General features: G+C 50.5%; 2 protein-coding genes across 2 annotated transcripts in view; both read left to right on the plus strand.

Moving 5' to 3' along the window:
- The first annotated feature begins 3006 nt into the window (after positions 1 to 3006).
- S1PR2 (sphingosine-1-phosphate receptor 2) overlaps positions 3007 to 19448 on the plus strand; it is an 81751-nt gene continuing 65309 nt past the window's right edge. The window contains 1 exon segment of the mRNA XM_048487462.1: positions 3007 to 3201. The gene's annotated coding sequence lies outside the window, so the exon portion shown is untranslated.
- LOC125427895 (basic proline-rich protein-like) overlaps positions 15386 to 19448 on the plus strand; it is a 48759-nt gene continuing 44696 nt past the window's right edge. The window contains exons 1-2 of the mRNA XM_048487461.1: positions 15386 to 15547; positions 19358 to 19406. Of these exons, the coding sequence (XP_048343418.1) occupies positions 15386 to 15547; positions 19358 to 19406 (211 nt within the window). The remainder of the gene's footprint in view (positions 15548 to 19357; positions 19407 to 19448) is intronic.

Genomic DNA, 19448 nt, shown 5'->3' on the forward strand with positions numbered 1-19448 from the left:
GTCACTGCAAAACAAAGAATCTTGGGCAAATTTCTTGGGGTGCCTGGAAGGGATGTATTTTTTTAAAGCTAATTTACCAATATTTCCAGGGTATCATCATTTGCTTCATTCTTATGATGCCACCCAAATTTGGTGAAGTTGGAGTTCAGGAGGACCAAAGTTATGAGGTCCCTCAAATGGGTAGCCCCCATCTCAGGTTAGCTCCCCATTGAAAACAATGAGGGATGGGGGCATTTCCATTTGGGCATCCATAACTTTGCTGCCCCTGAACCAAACATCATAAACTTAGATGTGTATCATCAGGTCAGTCTCTGGATGATGCCCTGAAATCATGGTGCTGCTAGCTTTAAAAATGTGCTCCCTGCAGGCCAAAAAAACACCAAAAATACCCCCCAAAAGCCCAAATACCTTGCATTCGCATTTGTTCATATTTGGGCAGGACAAAATTGGACAATTTTTGTCCGAATGTGCCCAAATTTGCCCAGATTCCAGCCAAATCTGCTATTTGTTACATCTGAATATCCAACCCTCAAAAGTGATGCTGTTTCAGGGTGGGGGAGAATCCACCCCCCAAACAGCATCACTTTTAATTTTGTTTTAACCCGGGGACCCCAGATTCTCCCTTTAAGGTAGATTTAAAAGAAGAATCTGAGCTCCTAGTTTAAACACCATTGAAAGTGATGCTGTTTGGAGGTGGATTCCACTGGAGATGATGCTGACATTTGTTTGGTAAATGTTTTGCTGGGGGTGATTTGTGAGAGATTTACATGCTTAATACCCACTTGCACTGGTTTGGAGTTGTTTCTCAGGCTAACAACCTACCTCATAGGGTTGTTGTGATTAGGAAATTAGGAAAAGAGTTGGTGGGGAGTGAGCCATGTATATTTTGATGGAAGTGGGAGGTGTTTTGTGAGCTGGTACAAAAAATCATTGTTTGGTCATGGTGGGGGAGGGTGGCTGCCCATACGCTGGGGGGGGGGGAAGCTAAACTCCGGTTTTGTCCCCAGGCGCCGGTTTTGCTAGATGCGCCCCTGCTCCACTTAGTCTGCCAGCATTTGCAGGACTAAGTGCTGTCATGCATGCTGGTTGTTTTTTGGTGTTCTATACCATTTTGTTTTCCATTTTCTCATGCCAATTTCCATATAACCCTTCTTTCCTTATATTCGCTTTCTTGACCCACTCGGCTAGAGTCCCCTGAATTTAAATATTAAAGGTTATATAGAGGGAAAGAGGGACCCACGTATCGATGCGCAAGTTATCTGCGGAAGCCTATTTTGGTTTTTACATTTTAAATGATAAGCTTTAAACTATTTATTGCATGGTACGTTGTTTTATTGGAGGCTGGAAACTGCCATGAGCCTGAAAAGAGAAGGGTGGTGCAAAAATCGCATCAAATTAATAAAATGAATTAATTAAAATGAATTAATTCATGTTACCTTTGTACCATACATAACCTCAACTGTTTGTGCCTAAACATTAAGTTTCTGTTCCATTTTTTTCCTAGCCAGCTGGTTACCCTGCTGCTCTCCCCGAATTAATTAATTAATAACATTAATTAATGTTCAGCAATGGTATTTACCTTCATGCCATGCACAACCTCAGCTGCTCCTGCCCCACACATTAAACCTCTGTTCAAGGGGCATTTTTCTCCCAGCCAGCTGGTAACCCTCCTGCCCTCCCCAAATTAATCAATTAAGAACATTAATTAATCAGCGTTCCTTGATGTTGTTGACTGCCATGCCCTGTCTAACCTCAGCTGCACGTGCCCCGATGCTACGCCTGGGAGGGCGAGGGGCGTTTTTCTCCCCTGCCCTCCCCAAGCCCCACACTGCCCACCCGCGCCCCAAGCCCCCAGGGATACGGTGGGATCAAAAAATGATGATGATGATGATGATGATGATGATAATAATAATAATAATAATAATAATAATAATAATAATAATAATAATAATAATAATACCGGTAATAATAATAATAATTTGGATTTATATCTGTACTGTACACCGCCCTGAGCCCTCCGGGGGAGGGCGGTCTATAAACCCAATTAATAATAATAATAATAATAATAATAATAATAATAATAATAATAATAATAATAATAATAATAATAATAATATCATCCCCCCTTTCTCTCCTGTAGGAGACTCAAAGGGGCTGACCATCTCCTTTCCCTTCCCCCCTTCTCACAACAAACACCCTGTGAGGTGGGTGGGGCTGAGAGCTCAGAGAAGCTGTGACTAGCCCAAGGTCACCCAGCTGGCGTGTGTGGGAGTGCACAGGCTAATCTGAATTCCCCAGAGAAGCCTCCACAGCTCAGGCGGCAGAGCTGGGAATCAAACCCGGTTCCTCCAGATTAGATACACAAGCTCTTAACCTCCTACGCCACCGCTGCTCCTGTAATCATAACAGGTTCCGATGGTGGTGGGATTCAAACAGTGGTGCTCCGGACACACGCACATCCAGTCCCTATGGAGCAGCAGTGGCGTAGGAGCTTAAGAGCTCGTGTATCTAATCTGGAGGAACCGGGTTTGATTCCCAGCTCTGCCGCCTGAGCTGTGGAGGCTTATCTGGGGAATTCAGATTAGCCTGTACACTCCCACACACGCCAGCTGGGTGACCTTGGGCTAGTCACAGCTTCTCGGAGCTCTCTCAGCCCCACCCACCTCACAGGGTGTTTGTTGTGAGGGGGGAAGGGCAAGGAGATGGTCAGCCCCTTTGAGTCTCCTGCAGGAGAGAAAGGGGGGGATATAAATCCAAACTCTTCTTCTTCTTCTTCTTCTTCTTCTTCTTCTTCTTCTTCTTCTTCTTCTTCTTCTTCTTCTTCTTCTTCTTCTTCTATTGGGCAGCCCCTTCTCGGCACTCAGGAAAAATGAGTAACCGCTTCTAGAGAAGTGGAGAGAACTGGTTGGATCCTACCTCTGATGCCGCCGGGGAGCCGAGGGGACCCCCCCACCCACCCCCACCCCGTCGTGGGTCAGGGCGGAGGCGGGGCCGGCCAGGCGGGGGTGTGGGAGCGCAGCGCCTCCCCTGCCGGGGGAAGGAAGGTCGGGCCGGGCCGGCCGGCGCGCCTCCCTTCCTACGCAGAGCGCCTCGACGGCCCAGGCCAGATGGAGAAGGTGGCGGCGGCGGCGGAGGAGGAGGAGGCAGCAGCGCGCCAGACCCGGCCGATCATCCGCCCCCAGCAGCAGCAGCAGCCCGGAGGTGAGTCCGGCGCCCCGGGAAGCCCCGCCGCGCGCCCCCCGCGCCGCCCCCGCGCGGTTCTCCGCCGCTCCCTGCCCCAGACGCAGCCCGCTCGCCCGCCTGCCTTCTCCCCGGACGGCTCCCGGAGATCTCCGGGGATCCGGGCGGCGGGGATCCGTTCCCCTCGGAGGAAAGGGACGCTTCGGAGGGCGGCTCGCCGACGGGACCCCCCAACGTGTCCGCACCGCCCCCCAAGCTCCAGGGCGGAGTTGCCAGTTGTGGGAGGGGCAAAGGTGCCAACCCCCAGACGGGGGGGGCTGGAGATCTCCCGGAATCACCTCCTGGCTGCCGGGGGGGGGGGGATCCGCTCCCCTGGAGAAATGGCTGCTTTTGAAAGGGGGGACTCTGCGGCGTTATAGCCCCTGCTGAAGGAAGGTTGCCACTCTCCCGGTGGAGGCTTGAGATCGTTGAGGATTAAAACAGATCTCCAGGCGACAGGAGAACAGTGACGGCTTTGGGGAAAGGGACTGGATGGCGCTGTAGCCTCGGCTGAGGACGTGTGGGGTTGCCACCCTCCAGGTGGGGCCTGGAGACCTCCCCCCTCCCCCCCAGGATTAATAACAGATTTCCAGGCGACGGGAAATGTCCAGTTCCCTTGGAGGAAATGGCTGCTTTGGAGGGGGGGGGGCTGTTCAGCATCACAGCCCCACTTAGCTCTCTCCCCCCCCCCCAAAAAAAGCTCTACTCTCCCCAGACTCTGCTCCCAAATCTCCAGGAATTGCCCAGTTTGGAGTTGACAAGCTGATGTTGCCTCTGAGCCCTTTCTCCAAATTGCAGCCCCCCCTCATCTTTCCACCATCTGCCTCCATGTCCCATTCGGCCTTCCTCTCTGGGGGTGGGGGGGGGGCAAAGGGGTGTGTGTGTTGCAGGCGGCTTCCATTGTTCGGATTAATCTGCCTAGCCTTGAGTGACAGCCTGTGTTTGGAGCATGGGGTGTGGAGGTGCGGAAGGGGAGTTTGTGTCTTGCAAAGATGGATAGCGTGCTTTTTCACTCCAATGGGAACCCCAAGCCAGTGGCGTACCGAGGCAAACTGGAGCCCTGGGCAAAACCTGAGTTGGATGCCCCGCCCCCCCCCCATGGGCAGCCCCCCTCCCCCACCGTGACCAAACAAGATTTTTTTTCCACCAGGTCGTTTCAAAGTCACCATCACATTCTAGAACATGCCCCCAACTCACAAATCTGAGCAGAAATATTTTTTCGAAAACATTTTCAAAAGGCTTTCAAAATAGTAATAATAACCTTTATGAGGCATTGAGAGAATAAAAGAAATAAAAGAGAATAAAAGAAATACAAATGGATTTAAAAGGAAAATCTGGGGAAATGCCTGCTGTCAGGGGCTGCCTGCTGTCAGGGGTGAAATCATTAAGATAGCCGCACCAAAATTTCCAAGTATCTTCATGAGACCCTACTCATGATGCCACCCAGGTTTGGTGAAGTTTGGTTCAGGGGGTCCAAAGTTATCGACCCTCAAAGGTGTAGCCCCCATCTCCTATTAGCTCCGATTGGAAACAATGGGGGATGAGGCACTCCCTTTGGGAGTCCATAACTTTGGACTCCCTGAACCAAACCTCACCAAACCTGGGTGATATCATCTGGATAGTCTCCTGAAAAACCCCTGAAATTTTGGTGCTGCTAGCCTAAAAACTGCGCCATCTGCAGGCCAAAAATCCCACAGACGAACCTGCAGTTTTTGCGCCCCCCACAAGGCGGCGCCCAGGGCAACTGCCCACTTTGCCCAATGGGAGGAACGCCTCTGCCCCAAGCCGATGACATCATTCTTGTCTGCTCTATCCTCACGACGAACCTGTGGGGTAGGCTAGGGTAAGAGGGTTGGTCGTCCCCGCCGTGCTTCTTTCATGAAGTGTGCCGAAAACAGTCTGCCGTGTGCAACGGGGGCTAGACATCCTCCTTCAACTAATGGGAGGAGGCAAATCCCTCTGTGTCCTGCTGGTGGGGATGGTTTGAAGCAGAATAAAGTGCCCGGGAGGGCGGGGGGGCAGTTCTGCACAGAACTTGGTTGCCCCATGTATCTAATCTGTGTATCTAATCTGGAGGAACCGGGTTTGATTCCCAGCTCTGCCGCCTGAGCTGTGGAGGCTTCTCTGGGGAATTCAGATTAGCCTGGGCACTCCCACACACGCCAGCTGGGTGACCTTGGGCTAGTCCATGACTCTTTGGAGCTCTCTCAGCCCCCCACTCCACCTCACGCAGGGTGTTTGTTGTGAGGGGGGAAGGGCAAGGAGATTGTCAGCCCCTTTGAGTCTCCTGCAGGAGAGAAAGGGGGGATGTAAATCCAAACTCTCCTCCTCCTCCTCCTCCTCCTCTTCTTCTTCTTCTTCTTCTTCTTCTTCTTCTTCTTCTTCTTCTTCTTCTTCTTCTTCTTCTTCTTCTTCTTCTTCAATGTGTTCGCCCATCATACTGGGATCTGCAGGCCCAGAACGAGGAACCCCCCACCCATCTTTGTGATCCCTCCAGTTAGATCACCTTCCTGGCCTCGTGGGGGCGAGCCCCAAGTGGAAAGAAAGAAAAACAGTCATTCAGAAAGCTTTTGTGGCAGAGTTTCCCTGGTCCTAGTTGGATGCTCTAGCCCAGGGGTGTCCAACTCTGGCGCTTCAGAGGTTCATGGACTACAATCCCCACCAGCTCCTGGATAGGGTTGCAGAAACCCATCGGCGTGGGCCTGACTGGCAGTTGTTGCTGGAGTCTGAGCTGAGCGAACCTCAAGCCGCCTTTGGGTGAGCTTCCTGCAGGTCACCAGAGCCCACCCCCCCACCAGTGTACCCCCCCCCCCAGGGGGACATGTGGAGTCAAATCTCCCCGGGCTGCAACCATTTAGTTGCAGGGGGGCAGGAAATCACCCCTCCCAACCCTCCTCCTTTGAGATTACCTAGTGCAAAAAAGTTGTTTGGTCTTGGTGGGGGAGGGTGGCTGCGCATACAGAGGTGGGGGGGCGACTCAGATTTTGCATCGGGCTCATTTTCCCTAGATCCGCCTCTGGCAGAGGCCTTCTGGGGCCACGGTTGCCCTATGGACGCTTTCCCGCTCAACTACAGGGCCTGTCCACTCCTCCACCCCTTGACTCCTTTGGGGTCTCCCATCCGTGAGCTCCCCAGGACCAAAGAAATGGCTTTTGCGGCTTCTGTCCTTCTACTTGGTCTGTTCCTGCGTGGTGTTTTACTCTTCAGGGGCTTTTAATTAGCACGATAATGGGCCCGGAGACCCGGCGCGGAGGGGGGCTCGGCCTGAAATGACTCTGTAAACCGTTCATAATGCAAAACAGCTTTATGGTCCCAGCCTGGCAAGGGGAGATGCTTTCCAGTTTGCAAAAAGTCACGGGACCAACGCTACGCCGCTGTTGGCGGGACGGGGTGCATTGATTTCATCTTCTCGGTTTGGCTGTTGCTATCCTGGCGTGCCTCCGGAGAGCAGCTGTGGGGGGTCTCTGATTCAGAGGGTCCTCCTGGCCTTCTGCACCCGCTGTCAAGGCGCCCCGTTCCCTCCAGGGCCTACGTATCAGGGCCCAGGAGTGGTGCCAGCTGTCTCCTCCATCAGCAACGACTGGCAGCGAGACAGTTCCTTGCAGCATGTCGGCAGTCTCTCTGCTCTTCGTGGGGCTGCCCCAAGCAGCCGGGAAGGGCCGTGTCTGAGCAGTGCCGCCTCTGTTTGGCATATGGAAGGTCCCCGGTTCAATCTCCAGGGTCTCCGCTTGGAAAGGACCGGGCGGTGGGTGATGTGAAAGACCTCCGCCTAAATCCCTGGAGATGCTCTGCCAATCGGAGTAGATCAGGGGTGGGCAATTATTTTTTCCATGGGGCCGCATAAGAAACAGAAAATATTGTGGAGGGCCGGGCCAAAAGGCGCGTGAGCGCTTGAAAGCCCGCAGAAGCGGCCAGCCAAAGGCGAAGCCGGCTTCTGGGACCGGGACTTTTCAAAGGCGCCTTTACTCCCAACTGCGGCAGAGTGGCCTTTGAAAGCCCATGAAGCGGCAGCCAAGGCAGCCCGGCTCTGGTACTAAAAAACGCCACTAACGGCAGGGGGGCCAGTCAGGGTCATCCGGCGGGCCGGATGTGGCCCGCGGGCCATATAATGCCCAGGTCTGGAGTAGACAAAACTGACCAATGGTCAGATGCGATGTAAGCCAGGGTCAGAGGTGGGATCCAGCAGGTTCTCACAGGCTCCCGAGAGTAGGTTACTAATTAGTGGTGTGTGCCGAGAGGGGGTTACTAATGGGTGATTTTGCCACGTGATTTTTGCCTTAGTTACGCCCCTCCTCTCAGCAGCAGCGCGCAGAACTTGAAGCAGTCTAGCAAGAGGTGCACTGGTGTTTGTGGCAGCCTGCGCGCATTCGTTTCCCACCCAAGGACTGGCGCAGCGGCTGCGTCCTTGCCACTTAGCCGAGGAATGCCGCCCCGAATGCCACGCGGAATGCCACGCCACGCCTCGGTCGTGCCCCGCCCAGCCCCATTGGCGCTTCGCCACAGTTTGAATCCCACCACCGTGGGAACCTGTTACTAAAATTTTTGGATCCCACCACTGGCCAGGGTCATATGGTTGGGGGCAGGACTGAGCTGGAGATTGCGCTGGGGGAAACGGTGAAGGCAACCCAGGTACCACAGTCCTGGTCCAAATCTCTGGCCTCCGTGCATGCTTTTGATCATCGAAGTACTATATAGTGGGGGAGTGGCACACTTCAGGCCGAGTCGTTTTGTCCAAAGCAGCGTCTGCTGTAGTCGTCGGCATTTGGGGAGCACATTTTGAGCTTTCGCGATGCTTCGCCTACGTCGGCTCCCTGTGATCTTTCCAGCGATTCCACGGGTTAGCCCATATTATTTCTGCCACAGATGGAGTAGGGGGGTCTGCGGTTCAGAGCAGCTTGCCGGGGAAGCAGGGTTGCCAACTCCAGGTCAGGAGATTCCTAGAGATTTGGAGGCTAGAACCTGGAGACAGCAAGGTTTGGGGAGGGGGGGACCTCAGCAGCATATAACCCTTAAAAGCACCCACCACAGTGGCCGTTTTCTCCAGGGGAGGTGATCTCTCCGCTATGGCGGTCAGTTGTAGTTCTGGCAACCCTGCTCTGGCAAGATTTGAGCCGACAAACTTTGTTGCTCACCTCTGTTCCAAAGGGCAAAACCCCCTGGCAGGGGCGTATCACACAGGTGGACATATGGGGCCAAATGTCCCCAGACGGCGGCCATTTGGTCACATGGGGAGGGGCAGAAAATTGTCCCCCAAGCCCCTCCTCCTCCCCCCTGGGTCCATACACTGATTTTAAGACCTTGTGCAAAAAAAGTGTTTGGTCTTGGTGAGGGAGGATGCCCCCCCATACGGCACAGAGTTCATCATGTGGGGGGGGAATCACCCCCCACACACACACACACACACATCTAGGCTGGCCTGGGCCCCTGGGCTTGATGTGCATGCACCTCAGTGAGCAGGGACGACTCGGCTGGCGGGCCTGGTGCCTGTGCTCCAGGTGGCTGCTGCCCGGGGGGTGGGGGTGGGGCAGAGATGCTAGAGAGGCGCAGAGCGGCGCATGTGGGACTTGCTGGAGGCTACAGCAGGCTGGCCCCTGCTCGAGGGGGTCATTCAGGTGAAATTGCCGCGTTGGCACTTCGGGAGACATAAGTGGGTTTTGGGTTGCATTTTGGCCACTCGGTCTCGAAAAGGTTCGCCATCACTGCCCTAGATGCACCTCTGAACAGTAGACAGTACGGGCGGGAAGCGTGTTCGCCCGCCTCTCTGCCTGGGCCGTGCTCAGCCTGGCTGATTCTGAGCAGACGCCAGGTTCTTTGCAGCGTCGTGGAAAACAATTCCGGGTTGAAGATGCCCGTCCCAAGCTGGCACGCGAAACACCAGACCACCCAGTCGGTTGCCGCCACAGCTCAAACACACATTTCAAAACCTCTGCGGTTGCAATCGCGATTCGTGGCACGGCTAGGAGATCGGAGCAGCGTTCCTGGCTGTCATTGTGACGTTGTGGGAGTGGAGCAATTCCGCCGGCAGTGTGGATTGCTGGCTGAGGATTTTTCCTTCAGGGAATCCAGTTTGATCTCCAGGCTTTGCTTGGAGTCTCGGAAGAATAGCAAGAGAGTTCCCAGCCTCCCCGTTACCTCCCAGAATTACAGCTTGAAAAATTAGGGTTTGTTTATTTCAAACAGCTTGAAAAATTAGGGTTTGTTTATTTCAAACAAATCAAAAATTTACATAAAAATAAGGTGACAATCATTCACAAAGAAAACAAAAGCATATTACATAGTTATTCCTTGTACAGGAATACTCAGAAACAGTGGTTGTTATCTAACGGTCAGATTGACTTCGCCATCCATCTACAGGTGTCAAACTCATGGCCCTCCAGATGTTATGGACTACAGTTCCCATCATCCCCTGCCAGCATGATGCTGGCAGGGGATGATGGGAGCTGTAGTGCATAACATCTGGAGGGCCACGAGTTTTGACACGCCCACATAACATAATATTATGATAATTATAGGGGGGGAAACAGCAAACTGCAATACAACTAATTCAGTATATTAAGTTTCATCGTCTTGGTAATTATTACTAGTCTTAACATTGACCATAAATGCGGTTATATAAGCAAATAAAAATACATGGTACAATTTTAAGGATTACAATTATTTATAGATGTCAATCCATATATCTAAACTTTCTAGGGCAAACTGGTATTAAATTTAATCGGGAAATATTTTTTCCAATGGATCTCATGCAGTTTCTTGATTTCGGTTGTCTTGGGTCTGTAAGGGCAAGGATAGCAAGTCAAAATGCCTACAATTCATATTCTACTACACCAATCCTTTATTAGAGGCAATTCTTTTAGTTTCCATTTTTTTGGCTATTTCAATTTGCGCGGCTGTGGCCAAATATGTCAGCAGTTTGGTATGTGATCTCCAAACTGAAGGGATCCGTTTCTCTGGAGGAAATATGTGCTTTGGAGGGTGGAGCCTATGGCACTGTACCCCATGGAGATCCCGTCCCTTCCGAGATTCCACCCCATAAATACCCAGGAATTTCCCATCCGGGAGTTGTCAACCCTAATGCAAGGCTAAAAAGGTAAAGTTTTCCCTTCAGTCATGTCTGACCCTGGGGTACCACTGCGAGCAGTGATTTTTATAGGCAAGCCTCTTTGTGGGGTAGTTTGCCATTGCTTTCCCCGGCTATTCTTTACCACCCCTAGCTATGAACTAGGTACTCATTTACCGACCAAGGAATGGATGGATGGCTGAGTTGACCATGAGCCAGCTGCTGGGATATCTGACCCACAGGGGATCAAACTCCTGACCGTGTGAGTGGCAGTGCAAGCACTTAACCACTACGCCACGCGGCTCCTAAATGCAAGGCTGGGTAAGGCCCAAAGATTGAGTTCAGCTTTTTCTCTTTAGTTGCGGCTGCGTGTCCAATACAGCGGAAGTGGCTGGACCCATGTGGTTTGTTCCCAGCACCAAACAGTTCAGATATACTGCTCTAAACTTTGCAGGCTCCATTCGTCATTGCTGTAGCTAGCAGCCGCTGCTAGGCTGTAATGCCCCAAAATGGTCTTATCCTCCCGCCCCCCCTCAAGCTCCTTAAAGCTGAAACTGCGCCGTAATGCCCAGTGGTGTGCATTTTTCCTGCAGCATTTGTTTGGGACCTAAAGAACGTAGGACCAGGGGAAGGGAAGAGCTAGGAAGGGAAAAGATATGCGGTGACGTGTGGTTTGTTTCTAAGCTAGCGGCCGCTGCAGTTTCTTGAAGCAAAGTGAGGAATTCCTCAAGGGCTTTGTTTGGCTTGGCCCGCTCATCTTTTTTGCATTGACTCAGAGCTGGTGGTGGTGGTGGTGTTCCCCGGGGCCAGTATCACTCACAAATATTCACACTAAGTCCGTGGCAAATAGTCACGTTAAGTCCATTTTTGGCTTTCCTCCATAGAATTTTTTCTTCCGCTGAGGGCAGCATATTTCAATTTTAACCTTTAATGGCATATCAATTATTCATATGTTTCCATTTTTTTTTTAAAAAAGAAAACGTTTAAAACGTTTAAATACGAATTGTGTTTAAATGCTAAAACAGAGATTTAGCCACTGCCAAGGTGAATTGATGGATTACAGAGTCACTTAGCAAAAAAGCGAGTGGTCTGGAACCCTTGGAGTACTCAAGTCTTGGAAGCAACAAAGGGTAAATTAAAATCATGCGCAGGTTACTGTGAAGACAGCATTCCAGAAGAATATGAGTTATAGTTTCTACAGATCCACATCCGCAGCGGCATCGTCTCTGATGTTTAGGGATCTGGAGGTATCTCCCTGAGGTTTCCGCTGATGGGAAAATATTGAGGCGTGCTAGCATGAATGCACGACGTTGGTTAATGGATAGCAGAGATGAGAGATATTTGGCTCTAGCTCCGTAGCTCGGTTGTGTTCCGAGGGAGCGAGGAGAGCATACAGCCGCCTTTGTTGGATAGAGACGATGATGTTAAAAAAGATGAATGTTAAAAAAACTCAGTCTTTCGTGGATCTGATTGAAAATATGCAGTTCACTATCAGTCCCAACATTGTCCAAGTCAAATCCTATGGTTCTGATTTTGTTCTCGATGACTTTAAGAGGGCAGCATATTGAGATGGGCCGCCGCAGCTCTGTCGCAGGATCCCGGGTTGCTGGTGAAAGGTCTTGCGCTCTCCGACCTTTGGAGTAGGAAAGCCCCAGGCCCGAGAGGGTGCAACGCCGTTGCCGGTTTTGTGTCGACAAGACAGGACCGGGCAGATTAGTGGTTTGAGACCAGGCAGCTCCGCCTGTTCCCTCCCCCTGCGTTTTTTGGGTGCGCGTCTGTGGGTGATTTGAGGTTGTGCCTAACCCAGGAGGCAAATGGCAGATAAGAATTCTGGTCCTGCCACATGCATTGCAGCGCGCGGAGATCTCTAGCGGAAGAAGACTGTGAAGAAATGGCAGCTTTGCCTCATGGAGATGTTTGGGGCAAACTGGGAGGGGAAAGGGACCCCATCCCTGTAGGTGAGGAAGGCAACTTCCAGATGAGGCCTGGAGATGTTCCAGAGTTACAACTGGCCTCCAGGCGACAGTGATCCGTGGAGAAAACGGCCACTTCAGAGGATGGGTTGTATGGGATTATTTCCCACCGAGTCCTCCCTTCCCCCAAAACCTTCATTCTCAAGATCTGCCCCCAAATCTCCATGAATGAATGAAAAAAGGCCAATTGGAATACATGCTAATGGGTAGGGATCACAGAGCTGCAAGCATAATAGTTCGGTTCTGTTTAATAATTTGCAAACTGAGAAGGAAACAGTAAGTCGATGGTTGTTAAGGGGTGGTGCGTCATCCAAACATATTATAATTTTACACAGTACTAAATATAGTTTTTTTAACCTAGAAAGAAGGAATTTTATATAGCACTTTTTGGAAGTATTCTTTTTGAAGTTACGGTTTTAATCTTTGTATATATTGTACTTTTGCTGATACAGATAAATGACTGTAATGTGGATTATTGTTTATTTGAACTGGTCTGTAATTTATTGTTTATTCGAACTGGTCTGGTTGACTGTAATAAATTGATTGATTGATTGATTGAATCTCCACGGATTTCCCAACCTGACATGGGCAGCCTTCTCCATTTTGCTGTGTGATCTCAGCCAAGGACTGCCTTCTGGCATTGAGTGAGTCCTACCCAGGTATCTGGGGGGAGGCCCATAAAAGTCCCGGGCGTTATAACCCTGGCAGTTTCCATTCTCAAGGTCTTCCTTAAAGTTTCCTGAACCCTGATCTTGCCTATTTCACTTCCTTGCATCGTTGGTCCCGTTTTTCGGTCCAAACTGGTCTTCCGTAGATCGTAGGGGGTTCTGGGTCTACATTGCGTGTAATGAATGGGACAGAAGTACGTCCGAGTTGGTTGCAAATATTAAGAGCTGGAATAACTGGAAGAGGACCGTTGCTGATCCGATGTTATTTCTGTTGCTATCGATTTATGCCTGGAGCTGATTTTGTCTCGACATGAATATTGATCTGCTGGCCTATTTTACTTCACTCCAGGCCATGTTTAGGTGCCAGTTTTAAATGAGTAACAGCTACAGCGTGGGCAGGAAAAAGAGCTTTTCAAAATCCATGATGCATGTTTGGCGGGACAGGGAAGTGTTTCCATAGCTGAAGTGATCTTTACTGTACTCAGGAGAATCGAGGTTCCCAAATCCCTGGTGGGGAATCCGTCATCCCGTTGCCACTGCTGTGGTGGGTGGTAGAAAAATAATTTTTACAAAAGCTTTCAGTGATGGAAGTGACATCAGTCCGTTCTAGGAATCACTGGGAAATCTACGGTTCTACCATAGAGTTTCCGGTGATTCCTAGAAAGGCATGGTGTCACATGGTTGGCCTGCCTCAACTAACACAACAGATCCACAGGATCCAAGCTGTTGTCTCCAAATGATGTCATGTACACTTTCCCCCATCTCTGTCTCTTAATCCTTTACTCTATAGACTAGTGGTATTTAGCATCTATATTGTGCAACTGAAAACTTGAAGATGTTTTACACCCACAGTAATATTCACAAGGACCCTGCGAGGTAGGGCAGGGTGACCGTTTCCAGGGGCTTTTGTCTTGCTGACAGCTACTTTTCTGCACCTCTGCTTGGCATAACTGCTCACAAGGAATTGGGAAACTTGAGCTATCAACGTCAGTTGCGTGAAAACCGGGAACCGTCTGCCCCTTAATGCTGTGCAGAAATCACACACTGGGAAATAAGCAGTTAACTTTGGTTTAAACCGAGCTTATCCCCCCGCCCCCCACTCCCTCCCCACCTCCTTAAAGGCCAGGTGGCTCAGCATTCTCGGAAGGGTCTGTTTACTCTGGAGCAGCTGAGTGTTTGGAAACATTCCTTACTCAGAATTTCCCAAGATAACGGCCATTAGGATGCCTCTAGCGAACCCAAGTTCACTGGAGTAGGGTTGCCAACCTCCAGGTGAGATCTGGGGGATAAATTACAGGAGCAGCAGTGGCGTAGGAGGTTAAGAGCTCGTGTATCTAATCTGGAGGAACCGGGTTTGATTCCCCGCTCTGCTGCTTGAGCTGTGGAGGCTTATCTGGGGAATTCAGATTAGCCTGTACACTCCCACACACGTCAGCTGGGTGACCTTGGGCTAGTCACAGTTCTTCTGAGCTCTCTCAGCCCCACCTACCTCACAGGGTGTTTGTTGTGAGGGGGGGAGGGCAAGGAGATTGTCAGCCCCTTTGAGTCTCCTGCAGGAGAGAAAGGGGGGATATAAATCCAAACTCCTCCTTCTCCTCCTCCTCCTCCTCCTCCTCTTCTTCTTCTTCTTCTTCTTCTTCTTCTTCTTCTTCTTCTTCTTCTTCTTCTTCTTCTTCTTCTTCTTCTTCTTCTTCTTCTTCTTCTTCTTCTTCTTCTTCTTCTTCTTCTTCTTCTTCTCATCTCCAGGGGACAAAGATCATTCCCCCTGGAGAAAGCAGCTGATTTGGAGGGCGACTGACTCTTTGGGCATTTTACCCCGCTGAATTCCCAAACTGGAGCTGGCGACCCTACAACAGGCTCTTCCATTGGCCACAAGCTGAAATTTGAACTTATAAAACTCCTGGTGAGGGGGAGAGAGATGGTGGGAGATCCTTTCCCCTCCCTCCCTCCCTCCCTCCCTCCCTCCCTCCTCCTCCTCCACTGCTCTGCTTCCCAAGGCCTCTTGCCAAATCTCAGCCTAGCAAGAAAAGCCATCTGTTGTTATCTGCGGTCAGCCCAACCGCCTTTCCCGGCTCCTGGCCTCGGATGCTCTGGGGAAGCTTGGGGGGGCTCTTGTTTCCAATTAAGCACCCCCAGCTGTCTGGATTCGGCTGGAGGTTGTTTTCTGGCCATGCTCGAGGCCGAGGGCTGGCCGGCAGGACAGGACGTTCATCCCTGGAAATCAGGGTTGGAAGGGAACAGAAATAGCTGTCCTCCGCCCCCGCCAACTGAACCTGGAGTAACTCTCTCCAGCACGGATGAGCTCATGCTCATAAGGCATCTGTCTGCTCCACCCTGTTACTCCTACGGTCTTCTTTCTCAACTTCCTCGCTCTCTATGGGATCGGAAGTGGCTTCACGGGATTTAGCTCCCAAACAAAGGGGCCTTTCTTGGTAACTCGGGGAGAGACCCAGAGGTCATCCAGGATGGGTGGGCAAGGGGGAACTCCCTGCTCGGTGGTGTGGCTTCAATCGGCATCAGCTGGAATGGGCAACCCCCCGGGGAATCCCCCAGCGACACAACTCTTCTTCGGGCTACAGGGGTCAGTCTTCCTGGAGAGAGGAGCAAGAGCGTTGGGAGGCTTGATGGTACGATACCCTAGGCAAGCCTAGAGCCCTGGGCAAAAAAACCAGGTTTGATGCCCCCCCCCCCCCAGACAGCCACCCCTCCCAAACGCGAGTGACTCAAACAAAAAATTTTTCCACCAGGTCGTTTCAAAGTCACCATCACATTATAGAACACGCCCCAACTCACAAATCTGAACACCGCAGAAATATTTTTTTGAAAACATTTTCAAAAGGCTTTCAAAATAGTAATAATAACCTGTGGGGGCATTGAGGAGAATAAAGAAATAAAAGAGAATAAAAAGAAATAAAAATGGATTTAAAAGGAAAATCTGGGGAAATGCCTACTGTCAGGGGGTGCCTGCTGTCAGGGGTGAAATTATTAAGATAGCAGCACCAAAATGTCCAAGTATCTTCATGAGACCCTACTCATGATGCCACCCAGGTTTGGTGAAGTTTGGTTCAGGGGGTCCCAAAGGACATCGACCCTCAAAGGTGTAGCCCCCATCTCCTCTGTGCTCCGATTGGAAACAATGAGGGATGAGGCGACTCCCTTTGGGAGTCCATAACTTTGGACTCCTATGAACCTACCTCCTGAAACCTAAGGTGATATCATCTGGATAGTCTCCTGAAAAACCCCTGAAATTTTGGTGCTGCTAGCCTAAAAACTGCGCCATCTGCAGGCCAAAAATCCCACAGACGAACCTGCAGTTTTTGCGCCCCCCACAAGGCGGCGCCCAGGGCAACTGCCCACTTTGCCCAATGGGAGGAACGCCTCTGTTGGGAGGTGCATTTACGTCCTTCTTTCCCTGAGCCCAGTCCTCGCCAGGCTCTGCCTCCCGAATCTCCAGGAACTTGGAATCATAGAATTTAGCGCGTACCTCATGTTATATGTGTGAGTTCTGTCAAGTCACGGCCGACTTAACGGCGACCACGTAGAGTTTCCAAGGCAAGAGGTGTTCAAAGGTGGTTTGCCATTGCCTGCCTCTGCATGTACTGGAAGAGTTCGGAGAGAACTGCGACTGGCCCAAGGTGGCTTCATGTGGAGGAGTGGGGATTTGAACCCAGTTCTCCAGTTCGGAGTTTGCCACTTTTAACCACTACACCATGCTGGCTCTAAATCTCGTTTTGTAGGCTCAGCTTATTGTGTTTAACAGGAGCTGCTCAGTGTGGAATGGCTCACTTGACCAAAATATCCTTCTGGAGCATCTATAGTTTCACAATGGCTCATTCCGCACATGCAAAATAATGCACTTTCAAACTGCTTTCAGTGCTCTTTGAAGCTGTGCGGAATAGCAAAATCCACTTGCAAACAGTTGTGAAAGTGGTTTGAAAACGCATTATTTTGCGTGTGCGGAAGGGGCCATGGTCTGGAACAGGGGTCTGCAACCTGCGGCTCTCCAGATGTTCATGGACTACAATTCCCATCGGCCCCTGCCAGCATGGCCAGGTTGCAGGTTGCAGACCCCTGGTCTGGCATATGGGGAACAAGACCATCCCAGTCTGCGCTTTGCTACTGGACTCTAAATGTTCTGCTTGAGGCCAATGTGGTTACTCTCTGATGCTCCACTTCTCCAGACTCTCTGGAAATAGCAAAGTAATAACAGTAATAAATTATCATCATCCACATGAGAAGGCCACTAAACACCATGATTTGAAAACTGAGCTTCAGTGACTATGGCATTAACTATGAGCTCGTCCCAATGGTGACAATTGGGCGCCATTCTGAAAACACCCGGGCAGCACTGGAAACATTTTCAAATTGACAAAATCAATGTTGGTCAGATTCAAAGCGCTTCCTTGCTGGGATCCGCACGAATACGAGGCCTCTGGGTGAGTCTTGAATTGTAACAAAAGGCCAACCACAAGCAGCAAAAGAACTGGTCACTGAGATATCAAACAACATTAAATAACAACAACAACAACAATAATAATTGAAAAACATCTGGAAAGCCTAAACTTGGACAGAACATCAGTCCACATGCTGCAGAAAGCAGCACTTCTAGGAACTGCACACATTCTACGCAAATACCTCTAATATCCTAGGTCCTTGGGAAGGACTCGATATTCAGAGATGAATTCCAGACACTTGTGTTGTGTTGTTATGTGTAAATAATAATAATAATAGACTCAGTAACTTTTCAGAGACCTGAAGTACTGCTGAGAAGGGAAGAGGAAGCAGTTGCTTACTGTGGTGAACAGAAACACAGGCTCATTCCGCACATGCAGAATAATGCACTTTCAAACTGCTTTCAGTGCTCTTTGAAGCTGTGCGGAATAGCAAAACCCACTTGCAAACAGTTGTGAAAGTGGTTTGAAAACGCATTATTTTGCGTGTGCGGAAGGGGCCACAGAGACGAAACAGAAAAAGATACAAATTCAGAGAAACAAAATGGCGGCAGCGGTGGGGGGGGGGGGGGGGGGAGGAATAGCCAACAGTTCAGAGCAACAGTTCTCAACCTTCAGAACGAATCAGACTGTCAGTACTATCAGCCCCCTTTTCTATCAAGCCCATTATTAATCCCTTCTTGTTTTTCACCGTCTCAGAAATAGACTAGCAGCTGCTCTCCTGCGTCTCAGGATGAGGCCTTTCCCATCACCACCTGGTCCTTTTAACTGGAGATGCCAGGGATCAAACCTGGGACCTTCTGCGTGCCAAGCAGATGCCCTACCACTGAGCGAGCGCCCCTCCGCTTTCCGAATCTGTTTTTCCGTACCCACCCTTCCTCTGAAGCAGGGCTTTGCAGGGGAGGGCCCCTTAGTGGCAGTCTTTCATTGGTGAGCTCGGGCGTCCTAGGCACGTGGTTTGAAAGGTGGTGTCCTAGGCATGTGGCTCTTGGGGACAGGTCAGAACCTTAAAATGATCTCAGTTACTTTGAACATTTAGCACCAGGGCCCTGTAAGACAGATGCACCGTTCATGGATGTAAAGGAACCCAATGTTAGAAGCCTGAGAGAATAGAAGTTCTTCCGAGAATTGAGTAGGTTGGAAATAAATGGGGCGTGACAAATCGACCCTGTTTAGATGCAAAGTTGCAAGAGGGATTTCTCTGTGATTGCCCCCAAACTTTGGAATGGTCTCCCCTCGGAGATCCGCCATGTGCCTACCCAAGAGGAAGCAAAGGGAAATGGGTGTTTGGAATGTAGGATTGAACATTAAGAAGAAGAAGGGTTTGGATTTATATCCCACCTTTCTCTCCTGTAAGGAGACTCGAGGTGGCTTACAAGCTCCTTTCCCCTCCTCTCCCCTCAACCCTGCATTTCAAAACAGCTTTGTGTTGTTGTCTTTTTGTTTGTTTGTTTTGTGGTAGCATTAAATCGGAGGTTCTTTCCCACTCTCTGGCCTCTTAGATGTGTCTCTCTAAGTTTTCAAAAACATCCTTCTGGTGCTCTGGCATGGTGATAATTCTGTATGTGAATGTGCTAATAGAGGCTACAAGCTGGAAGGGGACTATTTTTAAAGTGTGAGGCCAGAACGAGATGGGCTAGAGCAGGGGTAGGGAACCTGCGGCTCGAGGAGTCATATGTAATCTTCGTGCCGCCCGCACTGCGGCTCCCTGAGCTGAGCAGCTGGCCCCATCCTTGCCATACCTACAGGTGGCAGGCCGGGCGTATAACTACCCGCATGGCGAGTCGCTGGGCCACGCGCCAGGCGGGTTAATATTCATGCGCTTCTCAGAATGAGCGGAGTAAAAGGTAAAAAAACCCAATCTATACAGTGTTATCTTTATTTTAAATGTCAAAAATTATTTGCGGCTCCAAGTGTTTTCTTTTCCCGTGGAAAACGGGTCCAAATGGCTCTTTGAGTGTTAAAGGTTCCCTACCCCTGGGCTAGAGGCGGAAGCTGGCCGAGTGTGAAAATGCAAGTCGGAGCGTGTCCCAAAGTAAGTGAAGGTTGGAAGCTCCTCCACCGGTGCACTGCCCTT

This window comes from Sphaerodactylus townsendi, linkage group LG03, assembly GCF_021028975.2.
Source record: "Sphaerodactylus townsendi isolate TG3544 linkage group LG03, MPM_Stown_v2.3, whole genome shotgun sequence".
NCBI lineage: Eukaryota > Metazoa > Chordata > Lepidosauria > Squamata > Sphaerodactylidae > Sphaerodactylus > Sphaerodactylus townsendi.